The sequence below is a fragment of the Bombus vosnesenskii genome, unplaced genomic scaffold, assembly GCF_011952255.1.
Source record: "Bombus vosnesenskii isolate JDL3184/JDL3185 unplaced genomic scaffold, Bvos_JDL3184-5_v1.1 scf7180000016274, whole genome shotgun sequence".
Lineage (NCBI taxonomy): Eukaryota > Metazoa > Arthropoda > Insecta > Hymenoptera > Apidae > Bombus > Bombus vosnesenskii.
In genome coordinates, this window is record NW_022884343.1 from 1171426 (window position 1) to 1189602 (window position 18177).

At 33.3% G+C, this 18177-nt stretch overlaps 2 protein-coding genes and 1 pseudogene across 7 annotated transcripts in view; 2 read left to right on the plus strand and 1 right to left on the minus strand.

Annotated features, from left to right (window-relative positions):
* Nucleotides 1–8494, plus strand: part of LOC117242422 (parathyroid hormone/parathyroid hormone-related peptide receptor-like) — a 29634-nt gene extending 21140 nt beyond the window's left edge. Inside the window, exons 4-13 of one of the 4 annotated variants that reach the window (XM_033509043.1) lie at nucleotides 1305–1411; nucleotides 1640–1798; nucleotides 2446–2540; nucleotides 3073–3425; nucleotides 3762–3892; nucleotides 4087–4172; nucleotides 4347–4491; nucleotides 4683–4947; nucleotides 5929–6092; nucleotides 6394–8494. In XM_033509043.1, the coding sequence (XP_033364934.1) occupies nucleotides 1305–1411; nucleotides 1640–1798; nucleotides 2446–2540; nucleotides 3073–3425; nucleotides 3762–3892; nucleotides 4087–4172; nucleotides 4347–4491; nucleotides 4683–4947; nucleotides 5929–6092; nucleotides 6394–6519 (1631 nt within the window). In that variant the 3' untranslated portion in view covers nucleotides 6520–8494. Of the gene's footprint in view, nucleotides 1–1304; nucleotides 1412–1639; nucleotides 1799–2445; nucleotides 2541–3072; nucleotides 3426–3761; nucleotides 3893–4086; nucleotides 4173–4346; nucleotides 4492–4682; nucleotides 4948–5928; nucleotides 6093–6393 lie in introns of those variants that run through there. The other 3 variants (XM_033509044.1, XM_033509045.1, XM_033509047.1) reach the window with 3 other exon arrangements.
* Nucleotides 8495–8505: 11 nt separating this feature from the next.
* On the minus strand, nucleotides 8506–18065 carry LOC117242423 (protein obstructor-E-like). Of its 3 annotated transcripts, none has more exons than XM_033509050.1 (6): nucleotides 17895–18065; nucleotides 15231–15434; nucleotides 10598–10801; nucleotides 10219–10413; nucleotides 9369–9567; nucleotides 8506–8944 (listed from the first exon to the last, which is right to left on the minus strand). In XM_033509050.1, the coding sequence occupies exons 2-6, from the start codon at nucleotides 15292–15294 to the stop codon at nucleotides 8872–8874; spliced, it is 735 nt and encodes a 244-aa protein (XP_033364941.1). In that variant the 5' UTR covers nucleotides 15295–15434; nucleotides 17895–18065; the 3' UTR covers nucleotides 8506–8871. The 3 variants fall into 3 exon arrangements, with proteins under 3 accessions (XP_033364941.1, XP_033364940.1, XP_033364939.1); XM_033509049.1 differs by lacking the exon at nucleotides 17895–18065 and adding an exon at nucleotides 15926–15953; XM_033509048.1 differs by lacking the exon at nucleotides 17895–18065 and having other exon boundaries at nucleotides 15231–15490.
* Nucleotides 12704–13711, plus strand: LOC117242424 (annotated as a pseudogene).
* Nucleotides 18066–18177: the final 112 nt, after the last annotated feature.

Here is an 18177-nt window from a genome sequence, read left to right on the forward strand (position 1 = left end):
TTAATTTCATTCTACATTAATTTAACATTAATTGTAAAAAGCAGGATTGGAAAGTTTACTTTGTTCCAGTAAGGGGAAACACAGAATTTTCTTTCGATTTTACAATTTTATTTCATTAAAGCGTTACGCGTGTACAGTAGCGTTTCGTTCCTTTTGTAATTTTTTAGAAAATTGCTCGGAAGAATGTTTATTCTAGAAAAGGCAAACACGACGAGCTTGTTGACTGCGTTATCGATTGACGCGATAAAAAATGTTGTTTGCATCAGTTCTGTAGTTCCATTTCGTTCAATATCTCATAATGCTGTACTTAGGGTAATAATACTATATAGTAGGAGATAATGGAAATATGTAAAATTAAAATACGACAATATTCGATGTAAAAACAGAACATTCGTTTGACGTCGCGCATGGCCACAAGAGAATTCATTGAATAAAAAAAGCAGACAAGATCGTTCAGTTGACACAATGTCTCGGCACGATATGTCGAAGTGTCCATTATTCGAGGAAAAATACACCGGGCAAATCCCGGTTCGTTTCGACAACCGTTTTCATTGAAAAATTATTTTTGTCCATGATATCACTGGCTCGAACCAATGGAATTTTATTTATCGAGGAACAAATTAAAACTTCTGTCTTAAATTCTCAGAAAGAAATTCCAAGAAACCCAATCCCTAATTTAATTAACGATATCTATTCAGATTTCGTTGCTACGAAATTTTAATTAGGAAATATTCATGAAGAAATAAATTCAAAATATTCGACAAAGAGCCTTTGTAAAAATTCTACAGATCTCGATCGTTACCATAGCCAACGATATTCTCAGGGAAATTATATTGTTGTACATTTTAATTAAGGGGTAAATTATAAATATTTGATTGGACCTTGATCGCACAATTATAATTACACCACTTCACTGGACCATTAATTATAAAATATATTTGTAAAGAACTGTCTAAAGATGTTTAATATATTTATAGAGAATTTTATGTAAAATGTGTAACGGGAATTGCTTTAAAGTTGAAAGCTTTTACCTCTGACGAAAATGAGAGAGCAGAGTCACGTTTCGGCGAAATGAAGAGTTTTCGAAATCAGAGCAAAATTGAACGAACTTTTGAAAGCCGAGTAAATGTGGGATGATGATAAAAAGCTCCTTAATCCAATACCTTCCCATGAGTGATATCAAATAAAAACCACCCGGTCAGCTTTTTTTCTTTCATGCACACGCGATACCATAGCGTGATATATTGCTTCCCTGCCGTGTAAAAAATGAAAACAAAAAACATAAAGAATGTCATGGTGCGCAGGCTGGTGCCCGGAAGTTTGGGATGAGATATTGTGCTGGCAATCAACGGCACCTGGGGAGTTGGCCATCCTGCCCTGTCCATCTTATATCACTGGGTTTGATGTCCAGGTAATTATCATAATTAAAATTACAATTGCTGGAATTTCTAATGAAAACTTAATAAAATGGTGCCTATTACATTGTCGTATTGCTATTATTGAATCATTAGGGGTCACAAGAATTTGAAGTTACCAGGAAATCTAACGCTTTAATAACGAATTTCAACTGTTCCAATTTTCATGGTGTGTTTCGCTTGTACTTCACGATCTGTTCTAACGAATACATTTGAATTTCCAGGCGAATGCATCCAGAGAATGCATGTCAGATGGCCAGTGGTTTTGGAATAGTAGTACCAATAGTACTTGGAGCAACTACAGTCAATGCTACAGAAATTCATTGGTGACTGTTGTAGTGGCACTGCCCGGTGGTGAAAAGAACAACGGCACTCTTATTAAAGTAAATGCTTGTGAACACTACTAAATTTATCAGCGACATTAATAAGAAACCATCCAGAATGAATCCACAGATAGCATATTTAATTGAATGGGTCGTTAGGAAATATAATAATAATACTATTGTGGAACCAGATTCTTAGTTTTTTTTTTTTTTTTGTTATCATCTTTAAGAAACCTTGACGACTTTGAAGCTTCAAGACTTCATTGATCACGAGAAAAAAAAAGCTAATCTGTGGAAAAAGGAACAGAAATGTCAGAAACTCGTTCAGAGGAGATAGAAATCGATGGGAATTACGCGAATGAGGTCAAACATTTTTCAAAAGGCAATCGATGATTAGAGACTATTTATTGCGTTCCTGTTGCAATTCTCAGAATTGCTTAGCACGACGTGAAGTCCCATTACGTGTAATTAATTCGATAGTGTTACAATCGTTTCGTGAAAAACGGGGAAACAGAATATTGTATCATGGCCAATTTGCTTTCGCAACAAAATTAGCATGTGAACCATATCGGTGGCCTCTCTTTGATTGAAACCTGCGGTTTATCGATCACATTCGCGCAGACTGATTTCCCCCGTGCTTCGTAATGTCTCCAATTACCTTTGCAAGATTTAATAAGTATTCTAACTAACAGTAACTTATGTTTCAGAAATTTTTTCCGATAGTAAAGACCATCTCGAAAGTCGGGTATACCGTCTCTCTCTTCACTCTGGTGATAGCTTTCTTAATTTTGGTTGTGATCAAGTAAGTATCAGCTCAGGGATATTACTTTTTATTCCTGTTTTTCAATTTTTAATAAGTAGCTTATGGTAAAAGGTATTTTTATTATTTAGAGTTGGAGCCTGTAATATTTCAATTTTTCTAATCCTCCATTTTCACTATATTAGGTTGTCGCATGAGTTTGTCCTAATACTTACAATTATTGACTTCCATATATTAATTCACAAATTCTGCGTTTCAAAGTATAACGTTGAATTAATTTTATTTCTTGGGGGTAAATCAAAATACGAGTAATCCGACCGTTGCAATTTCATCGAGTAGAGAAGAGAATTTAGTCGGAGAGAAATTATATTTTTTTTTGATGGCGGATCCTCCTTTTTTCTTATTCAGCAATTCTCTTATCATCTGCATCCGCCAGACGCTTTTAATGCTAGTGTTGTTTATAATTTCATACAAGAAAAATTAGAAATACAAACACATGGAACAACTTATTAATTTTATTTTAACTAACATGTTTCAATATCTGATCTTTAAAATCCCAAATCATTACTTTAAGTTTATCCCAAATTGGACGTAGGAAATTGAGGTGCCCCCGGAATATGCTGCACATGCATTTGTTCGCCTCGTTCATGCTCCGCGCGTTCATGGCACTGATGAAGGACATACTGTTCGTCTCTGGAATCGCCTTAGCCTCAGATGTTATGATAAAAAATGGAAACACATATTGGCTAGTGGACGAGAAAGAAAACAGCTGGCTGTGCAAGGTGTTCACCAGCTTCTGGCAATACTTCATCCTTGCAAACTACTTTTGGATACTAATGGAGGGTCTCTACTTGCACAACTTAGTCTTTCTAGCACTCTTCACCGATATAAACTCAAGCATCATTGGCTACGTTTGCCTCGGATGGGGTGAGCATCTCTCAATAGCTATTTTCTGAGTAACGTAGTAATTCCCTGAAAATTCTGAGCTGCTCTAAATCTTATCAAGTACATTGTTCATTCATACGATATACATAATTCATAGTTCTGTTTTTGTTCTTTCCTTTCTTTTTTTTTTTTTTTTTTTATATTAATGTGGTAAGAAATATCAATTTTGGAAGGACTTGCATCATGAAAGATAGCAGTGGCGATGTGAACTTGTCGTTCGTGTTGTCTTTTGTTGTTGCTTAGAGTTTCCTAAACTGCTTTAGTGAAATTATCATGTAAAGTAGGAAAGTTAGTTTCTCTACGTGCCTGTGCCCTCAGGTCTGCCAGCTGTATTCGTATCGTGCTGGATAGTGGCGAGAGTGACTCTTGACAACAAGTATTGCTGGACCACTCATGAAAATTCCAACCTCTTCCTCCTTATTCGAGTTCCGACTATGCTGTCGATTCTGGTAAGTTGCGTCAGGCTATATAAGGAATTTTCCAAGATAATCGTGTATCTTCTATATTCTATTCAAGTTGTTCAACTTTGTCTCACTCTCCTTGTCGCAACTTGGGAAAAGTGTTCGTTACTTTTTCCACATTAAAACTTTTTGATCACTTCGATAGACTTGAATATGAGAATCACCGGTTTCAAATTCCACAGATCAATTTTGGGCTGTTCGTCAATATCGTTAGAGTGCTCCTGTTGAAGCTCAAGTCCACAGTATCGGAGGAGACGCAAAGATACAAGTAAGTTTCGCCACCTAATTTCCGATAAGTCCTTTGAGTTATACTCCTGTTTACACAACCTAGTTTCTCTGAGAACTCCTACAAGTTATACCTTGTTCCAGAAGATGAGTAGTTTCAATTCTCTTTGAGCGTAGATTGTTCTTCGCGTGTTAAAGACTCTGAATTACTTTGCAGAAGGTGGGCGAAAAGTACATTGGTCCTGGTGCCACTTTTTGGAGTACATTATACCGTTTTCTTAGGCATGTCTTATAGTATTGGTGTAGATGAGACTGTTGAAGTTGTGTGGCTCTTCTGCGACCAACTGTTCGCTTCTTTTCAGGTATATGACTTAGAGAGTCTCTACACTCTTTTCTTCGACTTCACTATTTTATAATATCTTCATCTGCAACGTCCAATTCTCTCTGCTCTTTCCATTCCATTGTGACTTAAAGTTCTCTCCTCGTCAGTTGTTCATTGCCACATTATAATTATGGTTCTTAATTAAATTTCTTGTTCTTTTTTTGGTAATAGGGTTTTTTCGTGGCCGTTTTGTATTGTTTCCTGAACGGTGAGGTGCGAACCGAGGTAACCAAGGCGATCAGGAGCCAGAAATTGCCTCGTTTTCGCACTAGGTGGAACTCAAGACCATCCACCCACTCTAACAGCACGTGCAGCTGCAATGCATCGAAACTTGGTAGACGGTCAAAGCGGCCACGTTGGTGGAAAGAACCTTGGCTCTGTTTTCTTCACGACAGGACAGCTCGACGCTCAACCCACTCGATGGCGAGTACACAAGGTGTCCTCTCTATCCTATCAAATCCTTCGTTCTCTCACGCACGCCTTCAATGCTATCTCGATACCGCTGGCTATTATATTTTCAACACCGTCTTTGACATTTCATTTTCATATCTTCACCAGTCTGCATGTTTCTGTGTTATGTTCTAATCAATTAATGTATTTTAATTTGACGAAAGATTCCCACCAACATTAAAAATTGGTATGCGTGATGAGATCATTTGTTTTATATTTATATTATTATGGACTAGTTGATCACTATTTCATTACTTTCGGCAAATATCAATCCGTATTAAATTATAATACCTTGAGAAATAGGTTGTTATCCTACAGTGAATCTATAGAATAGTTGGTGATTAAAACGAGAATCATTAGTCGTCAACTTGATATTCTTTTCTGGTTATTAATATTCCAGTGCTCAAGACTTTCACCAGTCATTTGCTATAATTTGTCGTGAATGATGATGATGCAGTTCCTCTTCCCATTTATTTTTTTTTTCATTTTTTTTTTTTTTTTTTTATTTATGGTTCAGTAGAAGCAGCGAATCTCTGCATTTGTCCTTGCAAATCTCTGTACAGAATAGTTGCTCTCTTGCTTGTAGATCTCCAATATTTTTCATCCCGAAGTGGAAAGAATATTAAAATTTTAGAGATAGTATGATATATCGCTTTCAATGCTTTCCACGTTGATTTACCGATGCCTCTTCAATCTTTCATGCAAAATTGCTCCTTTGTCTTGCCATATATAATGTTGTCCCCAAAAAATGAGTTTTAGACGGGAGAATAATTGTAAATTCTCAAACTCTTTTTAAACAATTTTATTTGCCATTCTATATTTGTTTATGTCAACATTGAAAGTATTCTATTTGTAAAATTGCGTGAGCTACAATGTAAATTGGTCTGATTATTTATATTTGATGTATTTCTGATGGAGTTTAAGAGGGTGTCGAAGCGTTAAGGAATGTGACTGCTCATTCTCTCAGATATTGGCACGCGAGGAGGTAGTTTAGCGAGCAGCAGAGGTTACTTGGAAATCGCAGGGAACGGACAGAGCGCATATCCGGGAAATCAGGATCAACAGGCGAATCACACGTCACCCCTCTACAGTAAATACACGGATCAATCCTTACTTTCATTTTGCTCGAACGTGAGTACAGAGTTTTCTCCACCCATCTACATGATGGAGTTACACTCTTTTTATTCACATGATCAAGTGTAAAAAGCAATTTTATAAAAGTAATTTTTTATGCTCAGAAAATGTTATAGAAATTTCAAAGATATCGAAGCGTTTATTTACTTATATAAATAAATGTAATTAATTAATGAATGAATTAAATATTTAATAATATACTTAAAAGTATATTAAATGGAGGTAATGTATTTTTTCATGAACTTTCAGCTAACTAGGGATTAATAAATCTATGTTCTAAGATTGGATTTCATTTTAGGTTTCGGAAGTAACGCCTTGCACAGGGCTCAATACAGACAGAATTCGAGAGCAGCATTGTTGGAGTGATTCAGAGTGTTGTCATCTCGCCTACGAGCTACACAATTTACATCATGGGTCCTCATAAAACCCGTAATCAGATTTAAATCAGTTTACTACTAAGACTCTGCGTGCAAACAGCTAATAAAAATAATGAGAAAATTTTTTCAGTGGAAGGACGTGTACTATACACGATTATTATAAAACGTACGAAGACTGTAAATACATCAACGGTCCGCCAAAATTGTTTTAATCATAACGCTGCTAAAAAGTCTTGAATTGTTCAACATCCACATTTCTTCTACTGCTTTTGTATTACTCTATATTTTTTATAATGAAGTTGCTAAAACGAGGGAAGATGGACTTACAAAATTTCTATTTTTGTAGTAGATGTTACTATTTGCACTATAATTGTTATACAAAGGTTTCTAAAGGATTTCATTGAGTTTTACTATAGAGTGATTTACGAAACAATTTAATTGACAAGTATTATCACCGTAGGGTAATTAATGCAATTTAACGCTGAACTGTAACAGTGATAAATGACTTGCCAGTATTTCTATGACCATTTTGCTTTAAATTGCTAACTGTAAACACACAGGGTTATTCTTTACAGAAATATTTATTGTACGACTAGAAAATAAGAAACTATTGGCTAATAAATCTATCTTCCCTCGTTTAACATTGCACTGTGGATATACTTGTAATAAATTATTAACGACAAATGTTTTTCAGGACTTTTAAGCAGCTATCTTTTTATATAATAATATATCTCAGATTCTTTAAAATTATAAACTGGAGATTTTAAACTTAAAGACACACGTTTATTTTTTTATACATGTTCTTCTATCCTTTGACCTGTAGATGTTATACTGCATCAGAATCTGCTGAACCCGACTGTAAACGGATGTAGATATATAATAATTCAAGTTGGATATACATATGTATTAGCTTTATATATTGTACATCCATCTTCAATTATTTTTTCGTGTAGTCAACGAGCAAAATGAACGACCGTTAGTCTGTGAATATCGCATTATCTCTAGAACTACCACCCACTAATTGTTTTGCGAAAAATACAAAACATACGTTTGACAAAATTACTCTTGATTCTTATCAGGATAAAAAGATTAAGGAAATAGTTCAGGTTGGTAGTACTAGTGTCAGCAAAGAATTCATTTGACCAGGATTACGTGGATTTCCTGAGACTTGTACTTTGCTAATATGGAACGGATTGAAATCGAATGATGTCCATATCCGTTCCCAATGAGTCTGGATTAACTGTCAAGATGTAGTCCTTTGTCGTTTATCACTTTGTACATAGGATATGTGAATAATTGTCAGTGACGTGTGTATTTATGATGTACAATTGCAAGCAAATGTATGTTTTTATTCTTGTGTATACTTGTATGTGTGTATTCGGGTTGTTATTTCTTGCAATGAATTCAGTTTACGAACACGAGGAGATCGCTTGAAAATTTTCCACGTGCTTTATTGCCTATCTGTATTTCAAATCTAATCAATTCATTATCCGTTATCACGTTCTCGACTGTTCATAATTAAACATAGATGTATGGAGACATTCCGATTAACGAGGGTTACGTGGAATTTTTTCGATGTCAATTTCATTGTCAATTATTGGTTTCCTTTCTTGTTCGCTGTTATTGTTTTACCAGGAAGATTCGTTGGAAAAATATTATTGAACGAACATATCAATATTAAGAATGAATCATAATTAGTAAATCAGTGTAGTAGCTTGAATTTAAAATGAAGACTTGATAAACAGATTCAGTACTTTGATATGTAAATTTTTAGATACATGAAATATTCCAGTGTATGAGAGCGTCTCTGATACAACATTTTCTCTGATTAAATCATGGAAAAGTACTATATCTGTTAAAAAGTACAAATGCGTAATTGCATTGGATCGTACCATATTTAAAAACATTTATATTACCTTTTGTCTCAACAGCTTTCTATTTTAAAGATCAAGTCAAAGCTCTTATATATGTATATTCGATGTAAAAGTTCATAATTGATTGAAATAAAGTGGAACATATGTATACATTGTTTGTTATTTTCCTAACAGATTTTTTTATTTGAAAACTATTTGGTCTACAATTTTGTGCTAAATACAAGCACATCATTTTTACAATAGTTCTTATCAATGATTCATGTATTTACATTATTACATTCTACTCATTTTCTTGTAGTTTCTACAGTGGCACACAATAGAAATTGCATGTGTTATTTTCTTGAGATATATCTTGCAAGTAGACACTGCGTTGAGATCGACTATGCTGGGCACTATCAAATCGGATATTCATTCTGAACATAGTGTCCATTTGCGAGAAATGGTCTCGAAAGCAACTCGTGATAGTTTTACTCTCAAATGAGCGTATCTCTTTGCAAATCATTCATTCGTACATTAATGTCATCACTATGATCCTCCCTCTATAACTGTACCTATTAATGGAATTTTCTTTTTCTCATGCGGCAAACCAAGTGGTTCACTGAAAATAAAAAGGGCATATTAAATAAAAATTCACAAAAAATGAACAATTTTATGGAAGAATTACGTAATATTAAATTATGGAGGAAAGACTTTAATGGAATATTGTGTTTCTATACGTTGGTCAATTACCTAGAAGCTCCAATTACAAAATTTACCTAATTACTAAAGTAGACAAATAGTTATATTACTAATATTTAACAATACAAAATAGTGAAAAAGATTTATTAGAGAATTAAAAAATTGTTATTATTATTATTGTTATTATTATGAATTCTACACTAATTATCTGATATAACTATTAGACTATATAATACGACTTTGTACGTGAAGGACTTATAAGTCAAATAGGCGAGTGAAGAAGTGTTGACAGAATTGCATCTCTTGTTTGAGATTTATTGGAAATTTATTATAAATCCGCTTACCATCCACTGACGTTGTGCGCGGGAAGACATGTGTTTTCCAGCTGGCTGAAAGCCTTTCCTTCTTCGCAGACCTGCAATCGTGGCCGACCATTCACACACACGAAATAACGTTGACAGTCATAAGGACTGGCGTAGAACTCAAACTTGTACAGTCGATTTTCATCGTTAGGATCACTTGGGCACCGTAGTCCTAAGAACGCTACATTGACAATAGTAAAGCAGCAATTAACAATTAAACAGTGTAATTGAAGTCACGAATCACACAACAGCACAATTTCACTTTTTGCTACCATACTATGTAAGTTATTGGTATAAATGTTCTCGCTCTAATTAGACATATTTAATGACATTTAAAATAACATCAAAATCTTTTCCTTTGGGTATCTTAACGACAACAGTGTCAACAACGTCACAGATGTATGAAAGACCCTGTTTGAACTCACTCCAAAAAAATCTAACTCTCTTGAAATATTAATTGGTGTATCTGTCCTGTTACAGAATGCACCTCAATTGCAATAACAAAAACAATTATTCCCAATATAATTGGCAAGTCTTTCATTAATTTGAAATTTTGACGATAAACTTGAAAATTAAAAATAAACTAATATCTTACAAATGTCGTAAATGTTTATAATTCTTTAATATTGAAATATATATATTTGTAAGAATTCTAGAATGTGAAAAGAATGATGTGTTTAGGTTAAGTCGTCATCTTCCACTTTCTGTAGGAATCCTGCTCTTGTATGATGCTTTTAATATGTAAAAAAATCCCTTACGCTGTGATGCGACGAAAGAAGATAAAAAACATGTTTAAAAGATGTAAAGAAGAGGAGATATAAAATCCGCTCACATTCAACATCGCAGTCTGGTACTTGATCAGGCCAGTCGCAACGATAAGATTCAGAGTTGAAGGCCAACCCTTCGGGACAATGGAAAACATGTGCTCTCCCCTCTACACAGGACATGAATTTGCCACAATTCTGTTGATCTCCGATTTTGAAGAAACCATACTGATGGGGACAGTCATCCGTTGGCTGTGGTGTCTCTGAAAATTAATTTTTATTATTTTAATTTAATTGCCAATAAAATTATTTTTCAGGCATTTAAATGCTGTGTTCACATATCTTCAACGATGAAATTCTATACCTGTAAAATGTAAGTATAATATTGCAGAGTTAATTTAAAAAAAATGATCAAATTTGAAAAGACTATTGTCACATGATACTAACGTCGGTTAGGTCTTCCATCACAATTCACACCGGCAGGATATTCACAAGGATAGGCGAACCTCACGTTAGGATTGAATAAGAGTCCCTCAGGACATAATTTGTGTTCCGGGATACCATCAATGCATTCGATGTAAGCGTCACATTGGGATGGCACAGAAAATCGACCATTCTTTTCAGGACAGCTATCTTTGTGTACGCTGGCCGCTGTAAAAATAAGATGAACAGCTTTCTTTACTTGCTAACTCTATTTAATCTTGAATCATGTTATTTCCATACTCTGTGGGAAAAATTGGGTTGTTAATGATCCAGTAAATATTCCACCCTCGATTTTCTTCCAGAGGAATTGTTACATTGAAAAACGTTTGAAACAATTTGGTTCAGAGAAATAATAAGTTCATTATAACATATGGTTCTTTTAGGTTTCCCTTTTGGAATTTTTTTACAGCAGCCTATACAACTGTTTCTGTTGATATGTTGCAGTATATATTTGTTAATATTTTTGCAATTTCCAAATATATTTTTTAATTGAAGTAATAGATGGAAATTGTCCTAAACATATTAAATGATCCAGTTTGCCTATGTAATATTAAAAAATATGTTTATATGTAATGCTAACAGTAATATTGTTTAATAATAATTTAATATGTATTATATTTAGAATATATATATCATATATGTTATATATTTAATAATGAAATAAATTAATAATGAAAATTTGAATTTCAGGGAAAATAATAAAGCAGTCACAGTATAACAGAAGAACATTCTCTTGAGATTGCAAGTAACTGTTATGGAACGTGAAGATGAAGCTGTTAGGAGAATCCAGGTTTTTCAACGTACATTTGTCAAACACCTGTTCCAATATTATTTCACGACAGAGTTTCTCGATGAGAGTTTTATGAAATCGTCCGAGTTACTTCACCTTCTGTTACAGAATCATTTTGCACTGGTTCTGTGCCTCTTACTTCATAATTTCTGAAGTGATCCACGACGATGATCTTCCAGGAATAGATATTGCCAAATGTTTTCATTTTCCATCAGTTCAAAGTAGATTTTAAGAAATTCTGTGATTTATAATTTTTTAAAAGATAAAAGTAACTCGTCACAGTTTATTAAAAATTTTTGATCCACTCTTTATCCACTCGATTTAGTTTTACTAAATTTAATAATCTGTTCTCTATAAATCTGGTCTAGTTCTTCTTCAACTCGTCAATCTCAATATAAGATTATGTATATATGTATATTAATTGTTTGAATTTATTCACTACTGTCTTTTATATATCTATCACAATTTATTTCAACATTTTTTGCACAAGTTTCCCATAAAATCTTTTCTCTAAATTCTTTCATTTATTATTATCGAATATCAAAAATATCCTTAATTATCAGTTCTGTAATATACTTTTTCCTGTTTTACATATTCAGAGCTTTTAAAAAATGTCTTCCTCTTTTACGCTTAACGCCATTCTATTTCTTTATTGATAAGTTAAACAAATACAGAAGACGCTGATTGCTAATGAATGGTTAATACTTGCAGAGCTCTTTTCGCGGTCCTTCGAATTGGGAAACCCTGGCCCCTTGCATAATGCAGCACCTTGAAGACGAAACCGGTCCCTGAACTGCGCATGTATTCACGCTCACTATCGAATTCTCGAACGGAGAAAGTTCGAGGATGCGATTTGACCTCCGCACTTCTCTATCTATCTTCATCTTACACTGAATATTATTCAATTATACGAACCGAAATAGAAATTGATACTAATTCAAGTCGTTCGAAGTGGTTAATTCTACTTTTTGATATTTTTGAAACTTCTTGATGGAAAAGCATTTAATTGACGCTTATCTTACATAATTTCATCAACTTTCTCTATTTTACGATTTGCGAAGTTAACCGATTTGGCAAATAAGCAGCTCAGTTCACTGACTAGCAACTAAGGAGTGAAATAATGCGTAAAAGTTATGTAAATGCAATGTTATTAAAATACGTACATAAAACATTGTTATGCAATTATGGAAAAGTATTTTGGAAAAGTAGTTAGCGATATAAAATAGTTGCAAATAAAAGGATTCCCCCGTTTAACCTTTTTAAAAATTTAAATGTTATAGATTCAAACTATATGGTTGAAAGTACTTAAGTGAACTTTTGTAGAATTTCTTACATATATGTGTATATGTAAAACGCGTAAAAATCACGGAAGGTATGAAAGTCTGAAAGTATAGCGTGACGATACTGTTAAATTACCACTTAATGCCAGTTCAGGATTAGGCATCTCTCCTTCACTTAGCGGAAGCTGTAGCTTCCCTCGGGCGTCGAGATCGTCGTCTTCAGTTTACGTAACTTATTACAAAATCGGGAATCTATGATTTATAGTATGCTTTATTGGAACTCTCCGTTTGTTTACACGATTAGAAAATATTGCAAGCGTATATTGTAAATGTTTCACTTCTTAGTTGATGTGTTCGGTATTAGCGAATTAAAACTTGGAAGTTTCCTTTTTTCTAGATAAATCTTCGGCATTAAAAAATTGATTTTTTTTGTAGCGTGAATAATGAATAACACTCAGGTTGGCAATCGAGTGAGTATCTTAATGAGAAACGGTGTGTTTTGATCATAAAGCGATAATGAGAATTATCGTGGGAGAATGGTCGTGCAAAATGTGACGTGGTGATGCAACATGATGATGAAAAGCTGAATGGTTTACCGGGACAGTCAATGAATTTTAACAAACACGACTATTTTTATCGATGGAATAATTTGGAACCTAAGCAACAAGACACAATTTACATGAGCAAACAAGCTGAAGCCATTGAAATATCTCTCTCCATCTGTTTCCACTAATTTACAAACCTACATAATGACCAGAAGAATCTGTTGAAGTATCTTTTAATGCATTCTGAATCCATAAAAGAGGCTGTAATTCTTGGATTCTTGAAAGAACCGGTTAGATCAGTATTATGGGAAATATTCTATGGATATTCTGTATTATATATGAATCTGTAGTATTATTATAGATAACATATTTGATAACATTAGTATTATTGTAGATATGTTGTTTTATGGGGCATTATGATAGAAGATGTCTAGTATGAGTATTATAGAATTCAGTATTATAGAAGATCAGATTTTAAAGAGCTGTAAACTTCATTGCAACAAGTACTCTGCCAATTTTTATCTTCACTGCAATTACTAGCACTTACACTGATTCTGGAATCCCTATTATCGCAATAACTGTGATAATCATATGATTCCATTGACTGAATACAAAATTGCTAATTATACCTGTTCTATCATGTGACACTTGAACTTGGAAAATGTATATTCATCTATCTATATGTTTTAAGAATTGGTATGTATTCTTCTAGCTTGAATAAGAACATCGTATATTAATATCTTAGTATTTGCATTTAATTAAATAACATTTAATTAATCGAAGGCCTTTGGCAGAAATTAATATGATACTTATTAAAAATATTCATTAAAGTTTCATAGTTTATTAGAAAATTGAAAAATTAGAAACGTTATCCTTGAAAATAGAGATTTTTTTCTATGATTACACAATTTCTTTTTTATCAATCATCCATTCTTAATAAATTCCATCATAACGAGCAAATTACAAGTGATAATATTTTTTTTTGCAAATAAAACGTATTCTTCGTTAAACGATATATTTTGAATAATTTAAATTGCAAGGGATAATAATATCTTTCATTTTGCAGTCTGTCACGAATAAGATAGTCTCCCTAAGGAAGAGTCTCTCATAAGTAATCACAGATGAGCACACATATCTTCAGGAACCAGACATTATAAGACACAAGAAATGTCACCGATTCTGCTTTGCAAAATGAAGAGAACGGCGTTCGCTTTCTCGAAGATACGATCTTGTATAGACGAGAGTTGAAAAGAAGCCCTCTGGAAGGAATGCGAGTCTGGTTGGTTATTTCTAATAGACGTAACACAATCATAAAGAGGAGCACGCGTATTGGCTGAAAGTGCCACATATGGAAATATCGGATATAAAAATACGTGAGCGATAGTCCTCCTTTCAGATAGATACTGAATCTAGGGTAAGTGCCCCCAATATCGCCTACCAAATTTTCAGTTGTTCTCAAATAAAAGGTAAGGTCTCAAGCGAAAGAGATACTATTTGCGTTTCATGTACAAATATAAAATACGTCTTATATATATATATAATTTGTGTAGAACTTATGTTGCCGAATCCTTCCTACTTTTTTTTCTCAAAATATTACTGGTGAGCGATATTACGGGCTAGGCCTAGGCGATATTAGGAGCACTTACCCTACGTATATACCAATGGAGGCGTTCACATGACGATTTTCGTGATATATAGTATAGCGATTACTGGTTTCCTGTATCCCAAGTACCTCCGCCGCTGGCGATACTTTTCGTACGAAGTCGGTAGATCAAAGAATGATCAACACAGGCGATAGACACAGGCAACCTATACACGAACAAATGAGACTGTATGTTTCATTTCCAGAAGTGTATCACGAACGTGTATCGCAATACGCAGTTCGTGATACACGTATCGCGTGTGAAAAGGGCCATAGAGGGCAGACCCTCTCTTGCCCCTGTGCCGTCCCGCGAAACTTTCCAACTGGTCACAGTACTCACAGCTCGCGAAGCCGAGGACGCCGCAGGCGATCAACAAACGAACGGTCGTTGTTGTTATGGTCATCTCGAGCTCCTGCTGTCTCGACTTCCGAAACCAAAACTATCTGAATCCTCCTGCTCACGAGCTTTTATGATCTTCGCTCTACCACCACGCATGCCGGCTCCTTCTCGATCTTCTCCTCCCTCATACGTTTTTTGGGATCACTCAAAATTTTGAGATGCTATGTTACATAAGACAAATTTGGATTTGCAATGGATTACTATGGGAGGATAATAGAAATTTGAATTTGGATAGAAATTGAAGATTGGATGAGAATATTGTATATTAGTAGTGCATCGTATATTTATACTTCATTCAATAATGTTTAATTAGATAAAATCATATTTGACTGCAAATATTTCTGCGAATATATATTTTTAGAAACACAAATAAAGAGATAGGACCTAGAATTGAGATTTATTTCATCTACTTTGGATATTTTACATATTTTGTATGCATTATGTACATTTCATTTATTTTTCAAAAATTGTATTTATGGAATTATATTTTGTAATATAGAAATACACCAATTATATTTTGGTGTATTTCTATATTACAAAATGGAAACGATGACCTAATGCATAATTATGTTTTTTTAAATTATATTTTTTATATCTCAATCTATAGGTACAATTAAAATAAAAAATTTCCGTACCTATGTGTATGAATAAATTAATCTTTTTCATACAATTGCATTACCTTTCTTATTCAAAAATAGTTCTTCCGATTTGAAATATTGATTCTTCAAAACGGCGTCTATAATGCCACCCTAACCTCACTTTCTTCGAGCTCGCAATGCAAAGTAACATTCCAAACCGAGTCTGTCCATCTTACAGCTTATTTTTCTAATGTATCGAAGAAAAGGTTTGTAGACGAGCGATACGTAGAAAAAATCGAAGAAAATGTCAAGGCTCTGCTGGTTGGACGCCCGAGGCTTCTCCAATCGCGAAACTTAGCACATCGTCCGACGTTACGCAAATTCCTGTATCTTTTTAACCGCTTTTTTCCTATATCTTCTATATGTGTATTATTCTTTCTTTCGTACTTCCGCGAAAGGATTTGTATCCTTTACACTTTCATGTGAAAGTGAATCATCGAAATTGAATATTCATAATCTCTTCGTAAACACAGTTACATTGTCTGTATTATTTTTTTTTCTTTTTTTTTTGGAAATGTTTTATGTGTTCTATCAATAATCAAAATTATGGTAGATAAAACTCTTACGAAATAATTAGTTTTGCACTTAGGTGAATGCATTTGTACACTTTGATTTTTATTTTTTCTATTTTTTGTTTTAAATTTATTAATTTCTATTTTTTTCTATATCTCCAATTTATTTAAGCAATTGTTTTTCGTGTTAATTTGCAGGAGGAAGAATTGACTTTGCACCATTTCATTCATTGCCATTGTAACGAGTAATTACATGACTCTGGTCTTGGAGCAGAATTCGTTCCCAGCAGTGTTTCGATACGATCCTTTGTGTAGCGTTCAATGGTTATTATAACGTGAAATCGATTTTGGTTTACGCCTTATAGTATGGTTGACCATTATTTTTACGAGAGAATTCAAATTGAAAAATTAACGAGATGCGTGGGACTCGTGATATGAAATTTTATTGCATCTCCTTACCCATGATGGAGCATATGGTTATAATTCCGGACGCTATAGATTATTTTAGTAAGTCAAATAAAATAATAAATATTGATAACAATATGGAAAACTAATATAACCTTCAGATATCCTATTTAAATTTTGATGTATTTTAATATTATGCTAAATGGAGTGGGCAATGAAATTTTAAAGATAATAAATATGAATTAATATTTACTAATAAAATACATTTAAATTATTATAATAAAATTCCTCTTAATAGATGTAAAATCTGATATACAATGAAGAATATTATCATTATAAAACAAATTATTAATAAAACGAATGTTACTTAATCTTTATTTATTGATTAATAGTTATGAAATTTATAATGAAAGTTTTTATTTTGTTTTGTCGATTGTTGTCATTATTCTGGATAACATATTTGAGCCAGGATAAGTTATAGGAATACACATATTTTACATTGCCAGATTATGATATTGGATTAAATATGATAATACTGGATAATTCGACCTAAAACGAGTAAAGGTTATATTATACGTGTTCATTAAATTAATCAGTCTCCTCCATTTGTATTAATTACACATTACACAATATTTAAGCGAACTAATCTGCTTCCTTTTAAATACTTTCAATTGCGCCTACGTGCAATCTCGATTCATAGTTTAAAACTAGTTTGCGAAAAATTAAATATTATTTAAATGAGTACTTCGATCTTTTGATTAGAATTTGTAAACCTTTATATAGATATTTCGTGATTTAAAAGGAATATAGAGAGAAAGCTGAATTTAATCCCTTTAATTAAATTTTGTTTTATTAATGAAGGTTTGTTCACTTTATGGACACTGTGAGGATCTTGTGACTTATTTCAAATGCTCAGAATCACTTTGGACACAATAAACACTTTATTTTTACATAAGCGGAACTAAGCTTATTTATTTAACACTTTAACCTAATCCAATCTTCTAAATCGAAGCTAAACTTTATAATAAACTTCGTTAAAATTTCCCTACCTTCTCGGCACATCTCAATGCTTCGAACTCTTGTCCCTAATCGATTATTTACAAAAAGAAATACGTTGATAACAAATTAAAATAATTAAAATATATGTAAAATGTGATATGATAACAATGTCACTGCCGAGGTACCGAATAGATGTGACGTTCAATGTTTTTTCATGTCCTGCATTTTCGGGGTCACCTGACTCCTCATATCATTTTTGTATCGCATGCGACGTTATCAACAGTAGAGTAGCGGTTTGAATCGAAACTAAATTTTTCTATGAAATTACAAATA